Source organism: Equus caballus, chromosome 18 (assembly GCF_041296265.1).
Source record: "Equus caballus isolate H_3958 breed thoroughbred chromosome 18, TB-T2T, whole genome shotgun sequence".
Lineage (NCBI taxonomy): Eukaryota > Metazoa > Chordata > Mammalia > Perissodactyla > Equidae > Equus > Equus caballus.
In genome coordinates, this window is record NC_091701.1 from 68,041,132 (window position 1) to 68,061,027 (window position 19,896).

Sequence of the window (19,896 nt, forward strand, 5' to 3'; positions counted from 1 at the left end):
TGGGGCCTGAGCAGAGAGCACGCTCTGCGGTTACCAAACTCACAGGACCTTCCAACAGGACAGCTTAATCATTGTTTTTATTCTCTATTATCTTTAATGCTTCATGAACGTACCAGAATAGTCAATTCTTCGGGGAAACCAGCAAGTTTAAGCTTTAAATCTGAGGTCAAAATCTTGAGAGACTTTGCATTTATATAAAGTCAGTGATTACTCTGTCCTATTCTGGACAAGAACGTACGTGTTACTGGCTTAGGCGGGATGAGAAATCCTTAGCGCCCTCACAGTTCAATGAATTAGCTTCTTTTCCTATCTCAACTAGATGTTCAATGTTTTTATGAATGACAGTCACCATCAGCTACAACAGTGATCAATTTTCCTGTTTGAAAAACAAGAATTTAAAATAAAAGGAACAGTGCGATACAAAGCTGCCTTGTCAAAGCTAAGAAGAAAACTCAGAGCTGGAACAGACAGAAAAGCAAGAACAAAGTAAAAGAGAGACTGAAAAGTGGACCGTGGTAAACGGCAACGGCCACAAAATCTTTGTGGCTCTTCCCTTCAAGAGACAGAATGTACTTCCCTGTCCCTTAAATCTCAGGTGACTTTGACTTGCTCTTACCAACAGGATGGATGGGAGTGATGCTGCACAAGGCCTGGCAGGCTACAATCACACCCACTTGGAATGCTGTCCCCATGTGAAAAAGCCCAGGCTAGCCTCTTTGAGAACCCCAAGGAGAAGGGCCCAGTTATCTTAGCCGAGACCTCAGACATGTAATGAGGCCACACTAGACCATGGAGCACCAAGCTAGCACAGACCAGAAGGACCACCTACAGCCCACAGAATATGGGAAATAATAAGTTTTTGAGTTCTAAGCCACCAAGTTTTGGTGCAATTTGTTACGTAGCAAAACCTAACTTATACACAGAGAGAAACCAAAGACGATGTCAGGAAAGACAAAGGCAGAGACAGTGCTACAAGGAAGGATAGTTACAGGAGTAGAGAGAGACAAAAAGCCAGAGGAAACTGACTTGGATTATCATAAATGGTTGTGACACTAGCTAAACAAGTATGTTACACACCCAAAAAAAAGCATTAAATATATCAAGCACGGAGGTGGTGGGGCGTCATCCTGTCCCTTAATGTAAGTGGTTAGATCAGTGCTAGTCCAAGTCCAGGGTCAAAGGGCAAAATGGGCTGGGCCTGCTCCATTGAGCCCTCCTGAGAGACCCTGCCCGCTCCTAGGTCCCTACTGCCCAGAAGAGATAAGGGTGAATCCAGCAGGCTCCACACACACCCCCTAAAATGCTGTCAACTTCACTCCAGAAACAACCCCACAACTGGCTGTAGAATCAGGGCAGCCTGAAGAATATTCAGCCTTGTGTGTGATCAGGGCCCTCCCCCTGGGTCTGGCCTAGGAGGAGGGATGGTGTGCCATGTCCAGCTGCTCCAAGATTTGACCACTACAAGCTCGTGTGCATAAGATACACTCACTCTTTTGTTCCTTTAGAGTCTAAAAAGGCACAGGCACGTTGATACCAGCTCTAGGGGACATTCCCACCATCCAGAACAGAAGCTAATGCATTAAATTAGCTCGGATCACTTACAACTGGCCCTGGTGCATCAGTCTGTGTTTGGTTAACAAAAACCAACATTTCAACAGTAAATGTATCTTAGATAATATTAAAGATATCTTACTTATCAAATAAGACTTTGACTTTCAGATTATAATTCAGCTCTTGCAATTTCACCAACAGTCTGGGAAGAAAAATGAAAGTCATTATTACTTTAGAAAATTATCTATTACAATTTATTTATTATGCCAATTCTCTACCAAACATTTCAATAACCCCTACCCCCTCTAGTTTTTGGTTATCATAAACAATGGAAGTGACATCCTTGTATATCTACTTGGATTTTTTTTTAAGTGTATTTGTAGGACAAATTCTTGGCTGTGGAAATTCTTGGCCAGGACAAAACTGGAATACTGAATTCTGACCGACAGCAGCATTGATTTTACATTCCCACCAAACATTAGTGAGCGTACCTGCTTCCCTATACAGCCTCACCAACACTGGGTTTTATCAAAATTTCTATTTTGGCCAATTATATGGATGAGACATAGCAAACATTACTTTTTACTAAAACTTGTACCTAATTTTTGTTCTTTTGGGAGAAAACAAAAACTAGCACCCATAATTAGGAAAATGACGGTCCCATCTATAATCATTCCAGGGCAGTGTGGAAAGATGGCCCAAAGGAGCGCTGGGCTGAGACTCAGGCGTGCCTCTGCTCTGAGGAACTGGAGACCCTGGGAAGAAGCCTCTCACAGTCGGCTTTGTCAGTGGAGCAGGTGGCTGGGATTAGATTTCTAGTGCGCCTCCCTGTGGTGAGTTCCAGGACCCCATGGGTGCTTGAGTGTAACGCTGGCAGCCAAGAAGAAGCACCCAGGGACCCCACTCAGCAGCAGCCCAAAAATAGGACTAGGGTCAACTCTCAAGGCAAGGCTAGCTGCTCCTCAGGAGAGGAACAGCTAAATGAATGTAGCTAGTCAACAGAAGACAGGAAAGCCATATGTTCTCATATGGAAACATTTCTTTAATTTTATTATCAAGGAGAAAAATAGGCTGCCAAACAACATACATAGCAGAACTCTAGTTTTTAAAAATGAAATATTATATGTCAAATATATTTATGCATATGTGTGAGTCATGTGAAAAAAACATATATATATATATACATACACACAAATGTATTTATTTATGTATTTGTACAGACATGGACAAAAATTCTGGAAAGACTGATACTAGGGTGTTTACCATGGTGGTCTACAGACATTTAAACCATGGACAACTTTAAAAACCTGATGAAAGCTATGAACCCACTCACCAGAAAAATGTCCGCATCCTAAGTCCACACTCACCCACACGGCACATGGTTTCGGGGACACAGAAAGCTCAGGTTACAAGCTTATGCTCAGGAGGGGAGGAGGCTGCTGGGAACTTCTACTCTCTATGCAGTTCTGCAATTGTGAATTCCTTTTTACAGAGAACGTGCATTACACTTACAACTGGAAAAAAAAATCAGGTGTGTGTATATATACATATATATCTGTTATATTTCTAGTTTGAATAGAAAAGACAGATTCAGATATTCTAAGTAAAAATTCCTATTAAAATACCTACTGCAAAATTACTTCCTCTAAAGCACCCTACATGACAGTGCCGTGAAGGAAATTAGGAGAGCAAACTAGGTGACAGACAGCACGGGGGGCGGGGTACGCCTCAACTTTATTACCTCAACTTCACCGTGAACTGCACCCCAGTCTTCAAGACCAGTGGCCTCTGAGGATGCGTTGGCATGCAAGGCTGTCTTTCCACCACAAATGAGCTGTAAATTCCGAGCAAAGTGCAAATTAGCATTTCCATTAAGGCTGAGGCAGTAAAAACTTATTTTCCCTAAAGAGGAAAGGGGCTTAGAGAGCACAAGCTAAAAAGATTCTAACAAGTTGTATGAATAAAGTGAGGTTTTCTAGTTAGTCAGTAAAGAAATTCCCAAATCTAATTTGTACTCAACAAAATCAGAGTAATTACAATGACCTGTGACACTCTTCAACAAAGAAAACCCTGAATGGAATTATACTCATTTACAAACCTGCACTAAGAATCAAAGTCGCCTTCCAAAACACAAGTAAATGTCCTTGATTATTTCGAAATGTAAAATCTAGGCATTGCTGTTTGGACATTAATCATAGGGAACCACAAACATTTTTATGCCAAGTTAGCATTAAAAAACCCCACAATATGAACTCTACTCTTCTACTTGGTGCCATTTACTTATCTACTGAGCATATGTGGAACACCTACCATGGGCAAGGCACTGCGCAAGTCCCTGGTGGGGAAGAACATGACAAAGGAATGTCTCTTGTCTTCCAGGACCTTCCAGTTTACAACAAAGATCACAGAAATACCAGAGCGGGAGCAGAATAAAGAATGAACTGGAATAAAGAGTGCAGATCTGGAACAGAGATGTCTGTTTGGGAACTCTGGGAAGATTTCCTGATGAAATATAAGCTGAAACTTTCAGGATAAGACAATTTTGAAAGATAGGTACAAAAAGGTGAAAAAGGCAGCTCGGAGGTGGAGGACATCCCATTAGGAGAGGCATGGAGAAATAAGTGCAGAGGGTGGGCCTAAGAAACAGCACCAGGTCAAGTCCGCCTGGAAATGGGGCATGTGCGGACTGGAAACAGAGTGGCCAGCTGGGGCCAGGCAGTGGAGAGGGGGCATGAGTGTCCTGCCGAGGGGGTCCACTTGGATCAGCAGGTGACAAAGAACCAGACTGGAACTCTGCTCTGGGACAGACCCGGTCACAGGCACCAGGAAAGAAGAGGCAGAGAAGCAGCCACCTGGGAATTGGAGTTCAGCAGGGGATCTGAGAGCCTGAAATGGGATTTGGCCAAGGAAGAGGGAAGGAGAGGACAAGAATGAAGTGAGATGCAACATGGCTCGACACAGACTGGCCACGGGGCAAGGAGGAGGAGCAAAGAGTTACTAGTTACCAGCCTCGGTGGTCACAAGAACAAAGGGCCGTTGGCATGAGCAAGGAATTCGGTTCCCGAATGCCATAAAAAAATGTATATAACCTATTAAACCCTTCTAAATTATCGGAGTTACTGTAAATTTTCCTCTGGGTAAAAGAATCACAGAAGGTGCAAATAAATCTCCCTCAAGTTACTTCTGAATGAGCTGCTGGAAGAGGCTGAAGGTGCGGTCCCAGAGCCCCTGCTTGTTTTTCGTGATAGGGTCGTGTTCGTAGGTGTACTTCTGCTCCAGTTCCTCAAGCTTTTTAAGCTGCTGACGAACCTGCTGCAGACTCTCCGCGACTATGGTGAACCTGGGAAGGCACAAGACACAGGGGTCTCAATCAGAAACAGTCCCAAGCAGCCTGGATTAAAGGGAATCACAGAAAACAAGTGGTTTTTACAGGCAACACACGTCGTACCTGCGTGCTGCATTCTGCACGGCAGGGAAAAAGAGAGAACAAGGCTGTCTCGGCATTAAGAAGCTCTTATTTGAGGAGAGAAAACTAACACGTGCTGAAAGATTACAGCCAGGGGTCAAAAACCTCTGCTACCACCGAGAGACCCCTGGGAAAGCTGGGTGGGGCCGAGACTTCTAGGGACTCTGAGACTCCAACTGACCTTTAAGGTAACTGGGATTTAAAGGAACAGGGCAAAGAGGAGGCAGCGGCAGGGGAGAGGGCAAGGCAGACGCTGTCAGAGGTGATGCAGGAGGCAGTGGGCAGCCCTTGCAGGTTTTATACTAGGACAGTGATGCTGTGCTGAGGGGAGTAGGAGAGCGCAGCCCGGAAGCTATGGAAGCTACACAGGGAGGCGATGCTAGACGTCAGCGGGAGAGGAGGGAACAAAGATCATTGCTTCACTGAACTGAAAGGAGAAGGCAATATGCTCAATCTGGACCCTCAAAATATAAACCGAGAAGGAAACCTAGCAACTGCTCTCAAAGTTCCTTCTTCCTGACAGTAAACTGCCAATAGTGATGCGGCCTCTGAGCCAGGCCAGGCTGCGGCTATGGCGTTTTATTTGCCTGGAGTAAGGACAGAAGAAAATCTTCTCTCCAATGAAAAACATCTCCTTCACTTTGTGGTTTCATTCCGGGAATCTAGTTCAAAGCATTGAAAGGGTGGCCCTTGGCATGAAATGAAAAGACAGGATAATGGTGGGTGGGCAGTTTCTGCGGGGATTCGAACCCAGGGCTTCCCACCTTTGTTCAAGCACTGGCACAGGAGAAAACGACAACCTGTACAGCACAGTGGGGGATGCTGGAGGGCATCTGCTGTGACCTGAAGCAACCAGTAGGGGGCCCCAGACAGCCAGGGGCCTCCCTGGGCACCTGGAGGGCTCAGGGATCAGTGATTCTCAACGTACACGGGGGCACAACTGGGCTGGGAAGCTCTGTTCTAACCACTAAGAAATTTGGGATTTGGACAGGCAATTCACAGAATAAAAATAAATGCTGAAGACTAACTGAATCTTTTTAAAAAATAGTGGTTCAGAAAATAATCTCATGAGATCTCGGGTCCTTGGGCCCTTGGGAACTGTTCCAGGCCACCATCCCACCTCAAATGCACTCTGCTGCCACTTCTTCCATCCCCTCTGTTCTGTCGGCCCTCCCCTGCACTACACTAATATCCTCACAGTAGCCCAACTGGCCTTTCTGTCTCTGTTCTATCTTGCAAATCGCTGCCAGAGTGACCTTCCTAAATCAAAAATCAGAGAAATGAACCTCCACTTAAATAAAAAGGCTGCTTGGCTCACCAGTACCCACTGGACAGAGTCCTGCTGCCAGCACAGTATGAGAACCTCCAGGACCAGGCTCCAGCCTCTCACCTGCTCAGCTCTCTTCCTGCCCTCTGGCAAGCCCCTCTCCAGCCAGCCAACATGTGGAGGCAGGTACTGCAGGAGCCAGCCTTTCCTCCTCTCTGCTCTGTCCATGCTGCTCTCCTCCCCCAGTCTACACAAAGTGCTCCCCTTCACTCTCCAGGGTCAGTGCAAGACCACCTCCTCTCAGAAAGCTTTCCTGGTGACTCTTTGCTTTGTCCATCACAGAACTCTGGACGGACCTTTGTCAGAGCGCTGGCAACATGTTACTGCACAGAATTATTACCCCATCTGTCTCCTGCCTCCACACTGAGAGCTCCTTACTGGCAAGGACCAAGAACCACTCATCCTTGTGTCCCAAGGTCCTAGCCCAGTGCCTGGCATACAGCATTTAATAAATATTTACTGGATGGATGACTGAATGAATGGCCCATGACAAACTATTATCTCATAGAAGCCTGGACAATGCCTCAAGCTATTTTGTTTCTAATAAAACATCAGGACTCAAGTTGTTAAATGTATATGTGACAACCATGTTACTGGTGTTCTGGCACAGCCAACTGACGCAAGCCAGTGTACATGGATAGCAGGGAGAGGAATGCTCCGAACCAAGCAGAACATGGCTGAGTGCGGCTATAGACATGAACACTGTTGCGCTGTTTAGGCAAGTGTTTCCAGGGCAAGAAGAAGCTGGACTACATCAGACTCTAAACCAAACTTTTGACAGGGTCCATCCAACATACATGGCTCAAACGTGCACTTTATAAGTGTACATGATTAGCCAATCAGCAGCCAATTTCCCACTTTGGAGAATCGTACCAGTTCTGCAGCTGATCAAGGCAGGCGTTCGGGGGTCCCCCAATGCAGGCACTCTGCTGTCTCCGCTTCCACTCCACCAGCTCATCGTTAATCAGGGCTTTCTGGGTAAGTTCAGTGACATTCAACAACTCTATTATTTTGTGAACTACTTCCTAAAGGGAGAGGAAGAAACAAAGTGAAATAAACTCATCTTTAATCACTAAATTTTTAAAGATGTTATTTTAAAGCAAAGCAAATATCCTTTCATCTCCACTGGGGCTCTAAGCCAAGTGGTTAAAGCAAAATAATTTTTCCTCTATTCTAAACTTCAAGTCCATTATTCACAGTCTGTGACAAAAGCAACATGTTATTCTGGAGTGTGGATCACTACCTTTCTCTTATTGTCAAGCATTAAATACATCTTCTGGAGCAACATCTGTTCTTGTTTCTGATCATTCTTCGCCACACCATTGGCTTCATGCTCTGCAAATTGGGAGAGACAGCAGATAAACATAAATGTAAAAGAAGACAAAACCGACTAAAGCCAACATCCACATACATTTAGGAGAAATATGATCCAAATGCTATCTGGTAATAGGTCAAAGTTTGGTATTCTTCAATCTTTATTCAACAAAACAAGAAAAAATGTCCTAAGTACAAAAACTGGAGACAGTGAAAAAAAGGACTTGTTTTCAATGACCCAAATAAATTGGAAACATTACTGTCTGGCTCTTAAGTCACTGTCAGAATATTACCTATATGAACATAAGTGATGAAATTTAAAATCTCAGATAAAAAGTTTACACAAAGCATTTCCGCAGCTTTGAAAGAGAGTAGATGATTAGGAAACAACGGTAGTTGAGGTTCCTTCCTCTCATACTTTTACTCAAGTTACATTAGTAATGTCTCCATATTAACCATGGTTTCCTCCAGTTGATCGTTAGGATTACAGCCGAACCCTACATGTTCTACACAACGCACGCTTTTGGGTTATTTCCAGTTGATGTCCTGTTGTCATTAAACACAAGCAACAAGAACAAAAGAGTGAAACTGCTTGAAACCATGAGAAAAATGCTGAACTTCTCTGTGGACCATACACATGGAACTGGAACGCGTGAAGGAGCTTTAGGTGTTAGGGCAAGGCTGCTCCACAGACCCATCGGTCCCTGTCATCAGTGGGCTAGGCACAAGGAGTAAGCGAACAACACAGGACCAGTGGTTAGCAAGCTGGGGGCATGTTTCCCCCCAGGGAACACTTAGCAACATGTGGAGACAGTTTTGGTTTTCCCCACTGGGGATTAGGGGTCAGTTCTACTGCCATCTGGTGGGTAGAAGTCAGGATGCTGCGAAACATCCTCCAGCGCACAGGACAGCCCCCACAACAAAGAATTATTCAGCCCCAAATGTCAACAGTACTGAGGTTAAGAAACCCCGCCCTGAGTCATCAAGAGGCCAAGACCAGCAATTAAGAGTCATAAAATATTTGGCAAATATGAAGGAGTTCTCGCCTTCATTATCTAGTGTAGACATAAAAAAATTACAGCCAATGGACACTGCTTCCAATGTGAACTCTTACCTCTGTTCTGCGAGGTTTTGCATTTAAAGTCATATTCATCTTGTAAATCTTCGAGGGTCTTGATTTCCTGCTCTATACACTACAAATAAAGACATACACAGGTTTTCCACTGATTAGCTTTCAAAGACTTTAGGAAACAGATTATTGCTATTATAGGACTGAGAAAATTATGGAAACCATTCTGCTCCCTCAAAGATGGATCAGACTTGCAAAATTCTAATCACATACATGAAATAATTTCTATTTCATTAGTAAGTGTATAATAACTTTTTTTAGAAAAGAAAATATATGGCAGGGCTGGCCTGGCAGCGCAGCAGTTAAGTTTGCACGTTCTGCTTTGGCAACCTAGTGTTCACCAGTTTGGATCCCGGGTGCAGACATGGGACTGCTTGGCAAGCCATGCTGTGGTAGGTGTCCCACATATAAAGCAGAGGAAGATGGGCATGGATGTTAGCTCAGGGCCAGTCTTCCTCAGCAAAAAAAGAGGATTGGCAGCAGTTAGCTCAGGGCTAATCTTCCTCAAAAAGAAAAAAGAAAATATATGGCTATTTCCAGATTGGGCCATTTGATTTCTACTTTAATGAAGTGTTTCTCTAGGAGGCTACAGAATAAAGTTGCTCCAAAGAATCTGGAGTTTGGAATGATGCTGTCTGAAGCTCAAAGTCAAGGCCCTGCTGGTGCGACCCAGAGACCCACGGGAGATGGCACCCGCAGCTGGAAGGCCTTTTCCACAGACACAGGCCTGGTGGAGCAGACTCCTCATCCTTTCCCCCAAAGAACTCTAACAGTGGAGGGGAGTGAACACATGCTCCGAGGGCACCGAGGCAGCCCTCTGCTTCCATAAATTGTCGTGGATGTTTTATTTAATCTGAAATGTATCAGAAGTTCTTCCAATGCAATGTTTTTGTTCCCCTTCCAATTCTGAGAACAAAGCAGGTGCTTGAGGAAGTTGGGCCACTTTTACCTGGGGCTCCGTATAACCCCAGCAACACCCCAATCGGAGAGGCGGAGACATAAAGGGCTATTCAGAGCAGTAAGATCTAATTTATTTGCATGATCTTGCAAGGAAGAAAAAGATAAGCTCAGTGTTCAGAAGTTATAACAGGGGCCATAAAAGTCTTTCGGCTCATTGGTTTTGCCAATTTGTTTATTTACCATTTGCAATTTCAGCAAAACTTTCCTTCTCAACATCTTAAAGGACTGAAACCAGTTACTATGGTTACACTACAGCAATTGAGACTTTTTTTTTCCTAGAAAAAGCTACAGAATAAATGGATATATTTACTCAATACTCACCATAACCTTGTCCTTCACATTTCTGACTCTGCTGTCAAGCTCCTTCTGTTTGTCTAACATCACAGTGCTCTGAATATTCCCCGACTGAGCCTGCAATGGGAGGTACGTGGTTACCAGCCATCACTTCCTCTGGTACATTTACCCGCTGCTTATGCTTCAAAGTCAAGGCCACACCCTGTGCCCCACCTACTTCCCAGACCTTTCCCAACTTCCAACAGGCTTCCCACACGAGTGTCGACAAGAAACAGCTCAGTTCCCAAGGCCCTGGAAAACACTGGCTAACTGTTCACAAGGCTACAGAAAGATTAGACTCAGTTCATGCCTAAAATAAACAGTATTTCTGAAATTTTCCATTAATTCATACAGTCGCACCATTTCACGTAACAAATTTATTTCAAGGTTTCTGAAATTCTGTAGACAAGATTATTCTTATTAAGCCTGTAGTTACGTGTCTTAAAGCCTTGTGATTCACACTTGGGTCCCCAGACCAGCAGCATCTTACCACCTGGGAGCTTATTGGAAATGCAGAATCCCAGGTCCAAATTGATAACTGAATCAGATACCCCATTTTGACAAGATCCCAGGTGATTCAGAGGCATATCAAAATTGAATGGCACTGCCACTAGAAATTTCAGTGAATATCTGCTATTTTAAAGTAATAACGAATATCAACTCAGACACACTGAGGGTGTTTAGTCCTCATCCCTGATAATCAGAAGACCCAGACATGACAGCGTCTACTTGTTCATTACATTAGGCGCTCCATGATTTACTCATGTAGCATGACTTCCTAGGGACTAAGTCAAGGTCAGGCAATGTTCTAAGCCCAGGAGGGAGGGTGGAAAACAAGACGGCCCTGTTCTCAAAGAGATTAGACTCCAGAAAGATGCTAGTTTTGTTTAGACTTAAAGCCCCCACATGGCTAAAACAGTGCCCATCGACCTTTCTTACACAGTGCCCTAGACAGCAGAGATTCTATGTGGGCATTTGTATATATCCAAATCTATCAGTCTTTTTCTTCTCTTATACCTGGATTTTCCCTATTAGAAAGCCCTTCCCTAGTGGCAGATTATAAAGGAGTTCATCCATTTTTTCCCTAGCACTCGCACAATTCCTTTTCTTTTTTTTACCTTTTAGATCTCTAATACATTTGAAGTTTATTCTTGTGTGTATTGTGAAGTTATCAGTCTAACTGTAACTTTTTTCCAATTGGCTACGAAATTGGAAAATTTGTCTTAACAAATGTTCATATTTTCCCCAGTGCTTTGGGTTGTCGCCTTTACCATACACCTTTCCATGTGCACCTGGGTTTACATCTAGATTTTCTTTTCCTTCCCACTGGTCTTTGTCTTCATAAGCCTGAATGCCTGAACAATGTTTAATTACAGAGGGTTTATGGTATATCTAGGGATGAGATACATATGGGATATATAGTATCTCATTGCTCTAATTTGTCACGTTTCCTTGCTATTCTTGTGTGTTTATTTGTCATATGAATTTCATAGGTCCAGCAAACAACCTGCTATGTTTATTGGGATCACATTAAAATCATGAATTAACTCAGGGAGAGCCAATATCTTCATGATGTTGTTTTTAATTCTTATGCTTCTAATGGTTTTCTCTTGTCTAACTGCATTGGCCAACACCACCAACATAATGCTAAATCACAGTGGCAATAGTGGACATCCTTGCCATGGTTCTGACAGACTAGTGTTTCCCAAATTAAGTAAGACACTGTCTCTAGAGCGGAGAGATGTGTATTTCAATATGTTAAGGAGGCATGCATCAATTCCTATTTTATTGAATTTTTTTTTAATCAGAGATGAGTGTTGGATTTTGTCAGACCTTTCCAGCATCTATGGAGATAAGCATATGCTTTTTCTCCTTATACCTATTTATATAATAAATCACAGTCATGATCTAGCCTTGTAATCTGGAATAAATCCTACTTGGTCATAATGTATTATTTTCTTAATTTAATATTTAATTCTGATCCCTAATATTTCATTTAGAACTTTTACATTGATCCTCATAAATGAAATTGATCCATATTTTCTTTTTTGTTCTATCTTTATTAGGTTTAGGTAATCGAGTTATTCTTTGTTCTCAGAAAACTTCAGAAGTTTTCCTTCATTTTACACACTCTAGAATAGCAGAAGTTCAAAGCATCTGAATTATATTTGCATAAAGTATGTATTAAAAATAGATTAAAATGATAGGTATCTCCAGGTGCCAACGTCACTAGGTGGCAAATGGGACTGCTCTGGCCACTAAGAATGAGCCGTCACCTTGAGCAGCTCCATCAGCCTTCCTGCCTCTGCAGGGAAATCTTTGCTTCTAAGCCAGCTAGACGTGGACGCCACATCCTGTGGGCTCTGGTAACAGCTGGGACACTTCACCCAGACAGAGGGCCCAGGCCACCGGAGGATCCTGACTTCCTGGTCCTCCTCCCTAAACTATCACGGGTTAGCTTAGTAAACAGGTATAAAGAATAACGGTTGTGAGCAGGCAGCTGCACTCCCAGCTACCACATTCCCTTCCTGCCATCACACTGGGAGATGCCTGGTGGAAAAATCTGGTGACTGGCAGAAGCCTAAGAAACTGCCCGCTCCAAACTTAAGCAGTAATCCATGCCCGTTTCTAAAGCCCTTTGGTATCCTTTTACTCCTTCCTCACTCCCCACTCCATCCCTCTAGACTACTCCCATCAGTTAAGCGGCTACCCAGCTGGTACCTTACCATCAGGTACTTAAAAAATATCACGAAGACCTCTTCACACTTTCGATTCTGATACTACTTCAAGGGTGAGTCTTTAACTTTTTAATTTTCTGACAAACTAAGAGTAGTGAAACCACAAGAACATCAAACATTAAAGTTGGAAGCGGAGGCTGGCCCAGTGGCCAAGTGGTTAAGTTCACGTGCTCTGCTTTGGCAGCCCAGGGTTTCGCTAGTTCGGATCCTGGGCACGGACTTGGCACCGCTCGTCATGCCACGTTGAGGCAGCATCCCACATGTCACAACTAGAAGGAACCACAACTAAAAAAATATATACAACTATGTACTGGGGAGATTTGGGGAGAAAAAGCAGAAAAAAAAAAAAAAACAAGATTGGCAACAGTTGTTAGCTCAGGTGCCAATCTTTAAAAAAAAGTTGGAAGGGATCTTAGCAGTCAGCAACTCGAATTTTCTCATTTCACATCGGCACCTCCAGAGACCTTGTTTGGACAGTTTTAATTAGAATTCGGTTGCTCACACCCAGACCAAAGGAAAATCCGCTCAGGAAGACTGTTCTCTTCAGGTTAATGTGCAGCCGTCCAAGTACGCGGCTGTGTGAGCCACTCACTGGGGGTCAGGATGCCCTCCTAGTCCGCCTCACAGATCCGAAAACTGAAGAGAGATTAAGTGACAACTCTAATGAATGGGTTTTAGAGTCAGAAAATTCTAGGTTTAAATTCCACATCTCATTAGCTCTGTGGCCTTGAGCAAAGTACTTGATGTCTAACCCTTGGTTTTCTCATCTGTAAAATGGGGATAAGAATACTACCTTCAATGATAGTTTTGAAAGCATTTATTCAAATGAAATAATGTTTATAAAGTGCTTAGCACAGGGCCTGAGACATAAGCACTCAACATATGGTAACTATTATCACTCAAGACCATGAAGGTGGGACAGCAAAGGGAAGCCTAGATCCACTTCATGTTCTTCCCTCCAATCTGAAGGAAATGATCACCGCCCCCTGTGGTGGACCCTATGGACTTAAATTTTGTCCCTATATATAATTTTGTCTTTTTCACCACAAAAAAAAGAAAGAGAAAAATCTTAGTGTGCTATAATGGAAGCAGACAAAACAATCACAGTTTATAAGAAGTATCTATGCATAATATAATATTCTCTTAAACATATTTTCTAAAAGCTCATCTATTAAAACAAAAAGGTAATGGGAACAATACCTTCCTAACCTGACATTTCTAAAGAATTCTGAGCTCTCTAAATGCTCTGAACTGACTCTGAATTTTGCATGTTTTTAACTTGCTGAATTTCTCCAATCCCCATGCACCTATCACACAGTTTCAACAATTATCAACTCATGGACGCTCCCTACTCCTCTGGCCCCAAAACTGGGTTATTTTGAAGCAAACACCAGACTTAACATTACTCCATACATACAGACATCAGTGTAAAGAGAAGATATATTATTAAAACGTAGGTACTTCAACAAGGGGGAAAAAGGCAAAGAAATGTTCCTACATTTCCCAGCCAGTAGTAGGCTAGATAACTTTGGAGAGGAGGCCCTACTGTGCCTTTTCCCTCTCCCTGACACCCCTAGACATCCAGGGCCTTCCCTCAAACCCCAAGAAGGCCTTGCTTCTCTTGCTCTCAGCTGGGCAGTCAACTAAACTTCCTCCAAGGTGCTCACCAATAACTCAGGTGTCTGCTGAGAGGCTTAAAATGGACCTCTCCCCAGGTTACCTAGGTTTTTAAGGGAGAGTCAAAGGATGACAAGCCTTCGAGACCCAAAGCACACCCAGGTGATGGGGCTGATCTGGGAAAGCAGAAATCACCTACTCTGCCTCCCAATGCTGAGTCTGGGCCTCGGGGCCAAATGTGAGAGAAATGCTTGGGTAACCAAGAAGGTAGTTCATTCTTCTGCTGGTCTCTGCTCTTGGCCATCCTCTCAAGTCTATTTGAGGTACCAGAGAGGCCCGTTGCATAATACTGTTAAGACGAAAATCCCACATAATGAAGATATCCTGCTGAAAATCTCCCAGGTTCGTGCCATGTTGAAGACAGGCTCACCTCTCTCAGAGGAGCCAATACAGCCAGGTTCTCCTCCAGCACTGATACACACCTTTGCTCGCCAGGCTGGATACAGGTGAAGTAGCCAGCTTGAGTTTAGAACAAATGTACTGAATATCTTGAAACGCTTAGCTCAGCAAGGTGCTTTCAGAGTGACAGGGAGACAGGAACTGAATGCCCGGGGAAGCAGCAGATTCACAAGGACTGGGGCAAACGCTCAGAAAGTGCACGGAGAATGGCATTCACCACCACCACTTAAATTCTCTCTCTCACTCTCCCTCCATCTCACAGCTCACTTGTTAGTTATCACTGAAATGCACATAGCACATGTTCCCCTGGGTACCCTGGCATTCTCCCCCTCATACTGGAATGGTCTCGGCCAGAACAACAGATACCATGGTAGTTTCACAACTGTCTGCCTGCTGGGTTGTTCCCACCAGCCCATCCCTCAAGAAAGGAATGAATGCCAGGGCGACTTCAAAAAACTGCTGAACCCTGATGGCCAGGGAGGTTTCTATTAGGATTAGTAAAATCACGATCAAAAATCTTGGTACTAGTACAACTGTCTCGTTTGCTGTTTGGATGTCTGAGATATTTAACAGGTACCTCAATCCTATTCAAACCAAACCTCTTGATTTCCCATCAATCTGTTCTTCTCCAAAATCTATTGCACACTGAAAAACCCTACTCCTGCCCCTTCCCTGTCTTCCCCGGCTCAGTAAACAATATCTCCAAGTGACTCATGTCACAACTCAGTCATCCTCGATTTCTCACTTCCACGTCTGACCCTTCAATATAAGCCCTACTGGTACCATGTCCAAAACACAACCTGATGTGTCCCTTCTTCCCACCTGAACCGACTGCACCTCGCTGCGTGCCCTTCCACCTCCTCTCCCTCGGATGCTGCAAGAGCCGGTTACCTGTCTGCCTGCCTCCTGCCCCAGCACCTCCGAGCAGCTTCCTGACCCTGATCTAAAGAAACCACCTCATCCCTGGACACTCCACTACTGCTGACACAGCATCCTGCTTTACTATCTCCATAGTAATTATCACTATCTGAAAGGACTCTCTCCCTCACTAGAATGACTTGCATTAGATTAGCCTCCTTTCTTAAAGCCTGGGTCTATAAAATCTCTCTATCTCATTTTCCCCACTTCTTGGGGCTAGAAAACTAGTGGGCTATTCACCACTGCCTTGAACAGGGCCTCAATAATATTCGCTGGATGAATGAATTAATTTTTATTTTATTATTATCTTTAGTGTTCGATTAGAAAAAAAATACCTGATTAAATCTCTGAGCATTTTCCAGGATCTTCCTTTCCTCCTTCAGACAGCTGCAGATGATCATAGACATCTGTATTGGGTCTTCTTGAAAATTATCCTAGATACGGGTTGTTAAAATAAAAATAAATTTCAGAATGGTTAAACCATTACATATTGTAAATCAAAATGAATTTGTTCATATGCACTAAGAAACTTTGTCTTGAACTTATTAAATTCTACACAAGTTATTTTTGGTAAAATCAAAATACACTTTTCAAAAGTTATGACAAAAACTGCTTTAACTTTCCAACTAAGTGCAAGTATCTAAATTATTTCTTGATTAAAAAACCAAGTATTTTCAGACATGGTTCCTATAACATTTTTACTTTCATTCCTATTCTTCTTGAGCCCAATTATCTTCTGTTAGGATCTTAAGACAATGCAAATGACACAAAAATTATCCATGATATTTCTCAATTAATTCATCTGTTGGTCTGTGCTTTGAATTAGACCAAAGATATTCTTCTCAGTTTTTCCATTTCCTCATCAAATCTAGTTGGCAAAAGACTGGCAATCATGGCTCTTTATAACAGATATATTCAAGCCAAGTCTGTAGGAGAGAAATTTCTGTAAAGTTAATCTGACCTCCCCACTCACTGGTATTATAAAATCACAGATACATTCACCAGGGGAAAAAAATAAAGCTTCTAACTACCTAAGCTGAACAGTTTGGTTGTGTTGTATGAAGCAAAAAAACCATAGTGCTCACCTCTATTAAAACAGGAAAGTTCCATTCATAGAGAAATAAATATGGTAGCTGGGCTCATAGGAGGCTGGGAGTACTTCTGAAGAACTCCTAAAACCTTGCAACACATTCTCTCCTGCCTGGAAATCCCCTGGACTTTCTCCTCCATGGGAGAGAACTCCAAAAGGTCTGGTTCCAGTTTACCACCTCTCTATTGGGCCTCAGGGACGGCAAGCCTTCCTGGACTCATTCTTCATCTGTATACCAAGGACTCAGACTGGACTCATCAGCAAAGTTCCTCTGAGCTTCAACACATTACTCCAGCTCACTGCTCTTAAAATGTAACTCTCTATCTCCGGTTTAAATGTCAACAACTTTTAATAAAACAAAGTTAGAGCATCACATTTTTCTCAGAACTACTGATACCTAACAGCTGACACACTTAAACCTGAAAACTCCTTATGTGATTACAAAATGAACTGATCTTTTACTTATGCTAAAAAATATTAGCCACATAAAGGGAGTTCATTTATAGTTTCTGAAACTTTTCTAAATATCAATGAGCATGTGCTCAATAGTAGTTGCTGTATGAAGAAAACTCTCTCATGTAAAGACAGGAACATTTCAACTAAAATGCAAAAAGACAAGGTCATACCTGAAGATTGCGTTTGCTTTTCCTTATGTTATGCTGCAACAAAAAATTATTCTCCAAAGAAAAGCGACTGTATTGATCATCCAGCTGTGATAGAAGGTCGTGGAAACGGATGGTGGCAAATGAAACGTCATTGGCGGCATGCTCCCTAGGACATATGAAATTTACACATTTCATTTAGATACTTTTTTAAACAGACAAAATAAACACTGCATTCTGCATTAAAATTATTAAAAAATAATTTTAAGTGTTTTCTTAGGTTTTGTTTCCTTCTTTTGAAATTGACATTGCTTTTAGCAGCAGTTTGTACAATATTCCTATCACATAGAGTTAGCACAAAAAATTCTAGAACTCCAAGACTGTGCACAGAACTCTTAATGGTAAATATCTCTGGAGGGGAAAAGTCAACAGGGGCCTTCACTCTCTACGTCAAACACTTTCAGAACATTTAAAATTTTTGCAATCAGCAAAGAATAAATTTTAGAAGAGAATACAAAACAGTTTTAAGAGATATCACCTTAATTTTAGTACCTTCCTCCTATTTCTAATCAATGTTTTACCATAATTTGGCTTTAATTATTTCTTTTAACTTACTTCTTTCTATAGCCTAGATCCTAATTTGGAAAATAACTGGCATCAGCATTAGCCAAGTTGCCTCAGGCATTTAGGAGTATGTATCATAATTAAATGCACCCAACTACATAAAAGTATTTAAGGACTAACATATTTAGAATTATAGACGGACATACCATTTTTCAAATCAACACACTTTTCTCCAACAGATAATCCCAATGGCCACTGATGAAATTCATCTTTTAGTCAATGTGGCTCCAAGTCACTTAAATAACAAGTTATTTTAAAAGCGTAGACAAACGTCTTCCTCCATCAAGTGGGTTCTCCTTACCAGTCTTGCTTTTCTAGCCACTGTGCCAGGTACTGCCTGATTTCCATGGGGAAACTGTCATCATAGAGCTGGTGAACCTGCTCCAGGAATTTGGAGTCAAGCTGCTGAAGTTCATACCACTGGGACATCCTATCGGGAAACAGAACACAGAGCGTGAAGGGAAGCCCGCAGCTCCAAAGAAAGCACAGCTAGCACTGTGCTTATTTTAAATATCTTGCTTAACATATTATTTAAATGGTGTCTACATTCTAAAGCCTATTTTTTAATTCAGTTTTGGGGTCAATACTTTTTTCACCTCCAGGAAACACATCTTCAGGTCTTTGCTCAAATGTCAACATATCAAGGAAGCCTTGTCTGGACACCTTATTTAAAGTGACCCCACCTGTCATCCTGGAAAAGACCATCCCTCTGCCCTGATGTATTTTTCTCCATAGCACTTACCATCATCTGACCTACCACATATTTTCTTTTTTACTTTGATTACCATCTGTTTTCCCCACATGACCGGAAGGATTTTGGGGGTGGGGTTGCTCAGGGCTGCATTCCCAGAACAATGGCTGGCACATAGTAGGTGTTTAATAAGTATGCCTTTAAAATGAATCTGCACTTTTATCAAATAAATAAATAGAAAGCATTATTTATTTAGATTTGCTTTAGGACAAATGATACGAACTCTCCAAAAACTGCTCTCTTACAAATCACAATACATTTGTAATCTAACCCAAAGAATTTCAACAGGTATTCTACAATTTTTGATTCATATACAAAATGAATTATTTTTGTTATATACCTTTTAAAACATACATTTTCTTTTTGCCTACTGCAAACAATAAATCTGGCGCAAAAAGTCTTAAATCTCAATAACGATTTTTAAAGGTTGAAACAATATTGTTAAATGTAATCTGAAAGGACAAAGTAACACTATCTCTTTAGATAACTGTAAGCCAAGTTTACATTGCAGTTCTGAAGATTAAAAACACAAACATGTGATTTAAGGGAGTCCTAACATCCATCAGGAAAACGAAGAGCCTCTCACCACCGCAGCGTAACACAGGATATACATCTGCGCCAGGCTGGCAATACTCAGAGAGGACATAAGCAAATCTTGTCCCACCAGGCCTCTGAGGAAGGGCCCTGGATCTTCAAGCAGGGTGTGGGAGAGTGTGTGCACACTTGCCGGCGAGCACACATCTACAGACACAAGGTCATGTCAACTTCACAAATTTCCTTCTGAAGGAAGGAGATAACCAAATGAAGGTAAGGTTATGGTGTGACTATAAAGCTAGTGACCACCACAAATACCAGTAGAAATGGACCCATGCCCATCCTTTGGCACACCTGCTGTAGAAATTTGATTTTTCACTTCAAATTGATTCTACCTGAGTGGAAGACTTCAAATCTGCAGCTTCTCCCTCCCTGCTAGGTGTCTAATAAGGATGTGCCTAAAACAAATATGCTGAGCAGAGT

The 19,896-nt window shown here is 42.4% G+C and overlaps 1 protein-coding gene across 2 annotated transcripts in view; it reads right to left on the minus strand.

The window, feature by feature from the left end:
* STAT1 (signal transducer and activator of transcription 1) overlaps nt 1-19,896 on the minus strand; it is a 38,812-nt gene that overhangs the window by 16,696 nt on the left and 2,220 nt on the right. For both annotated transcript variants that reach the window (XM_001499369.7, XM_023622233.2), the window contains exons 3-12: nt 18,430-18,558; nt 17,529-17,673; nt 16,148-16,246; nt 10,069-10,158; nt 8,773-8,851; nt 7,588-7,679; nt 7,218-7,369; nt 4,733-4,891; nt 3,293-3,385; nt 1,694-1,753 (exon numbers count right to left, since the gene is read on the minus strand). In XM_001499369.7, coding sequence (XP_001499419.2) covers nt 1,694-1,753; nt 3,293-3,385; nt 4,733-4,891; nt 7,218-7,369; nt 7,588-7,679; nt 8,773-8,851; nt 10,069-10,158; nt 16,148-16,246; nt 17,529-17,673; nt 18,430-18,557 — 1,097 coding nt within the window. In that variant the 5' untranslated portion in view covers nt 18,558. The remainder of the gene's footprint in view (nt 1-1,693; nt 1,754-3,292; nt 3,386-4,732; nt 4,892-7,217; nt 7,370-7,587; nt 7,680-8,772; nt 8,852-10,068; nt 10,159-16,147; nt 16,247-17,528; nt 17,674-18,429; nt 18,559-19,896) is intronic.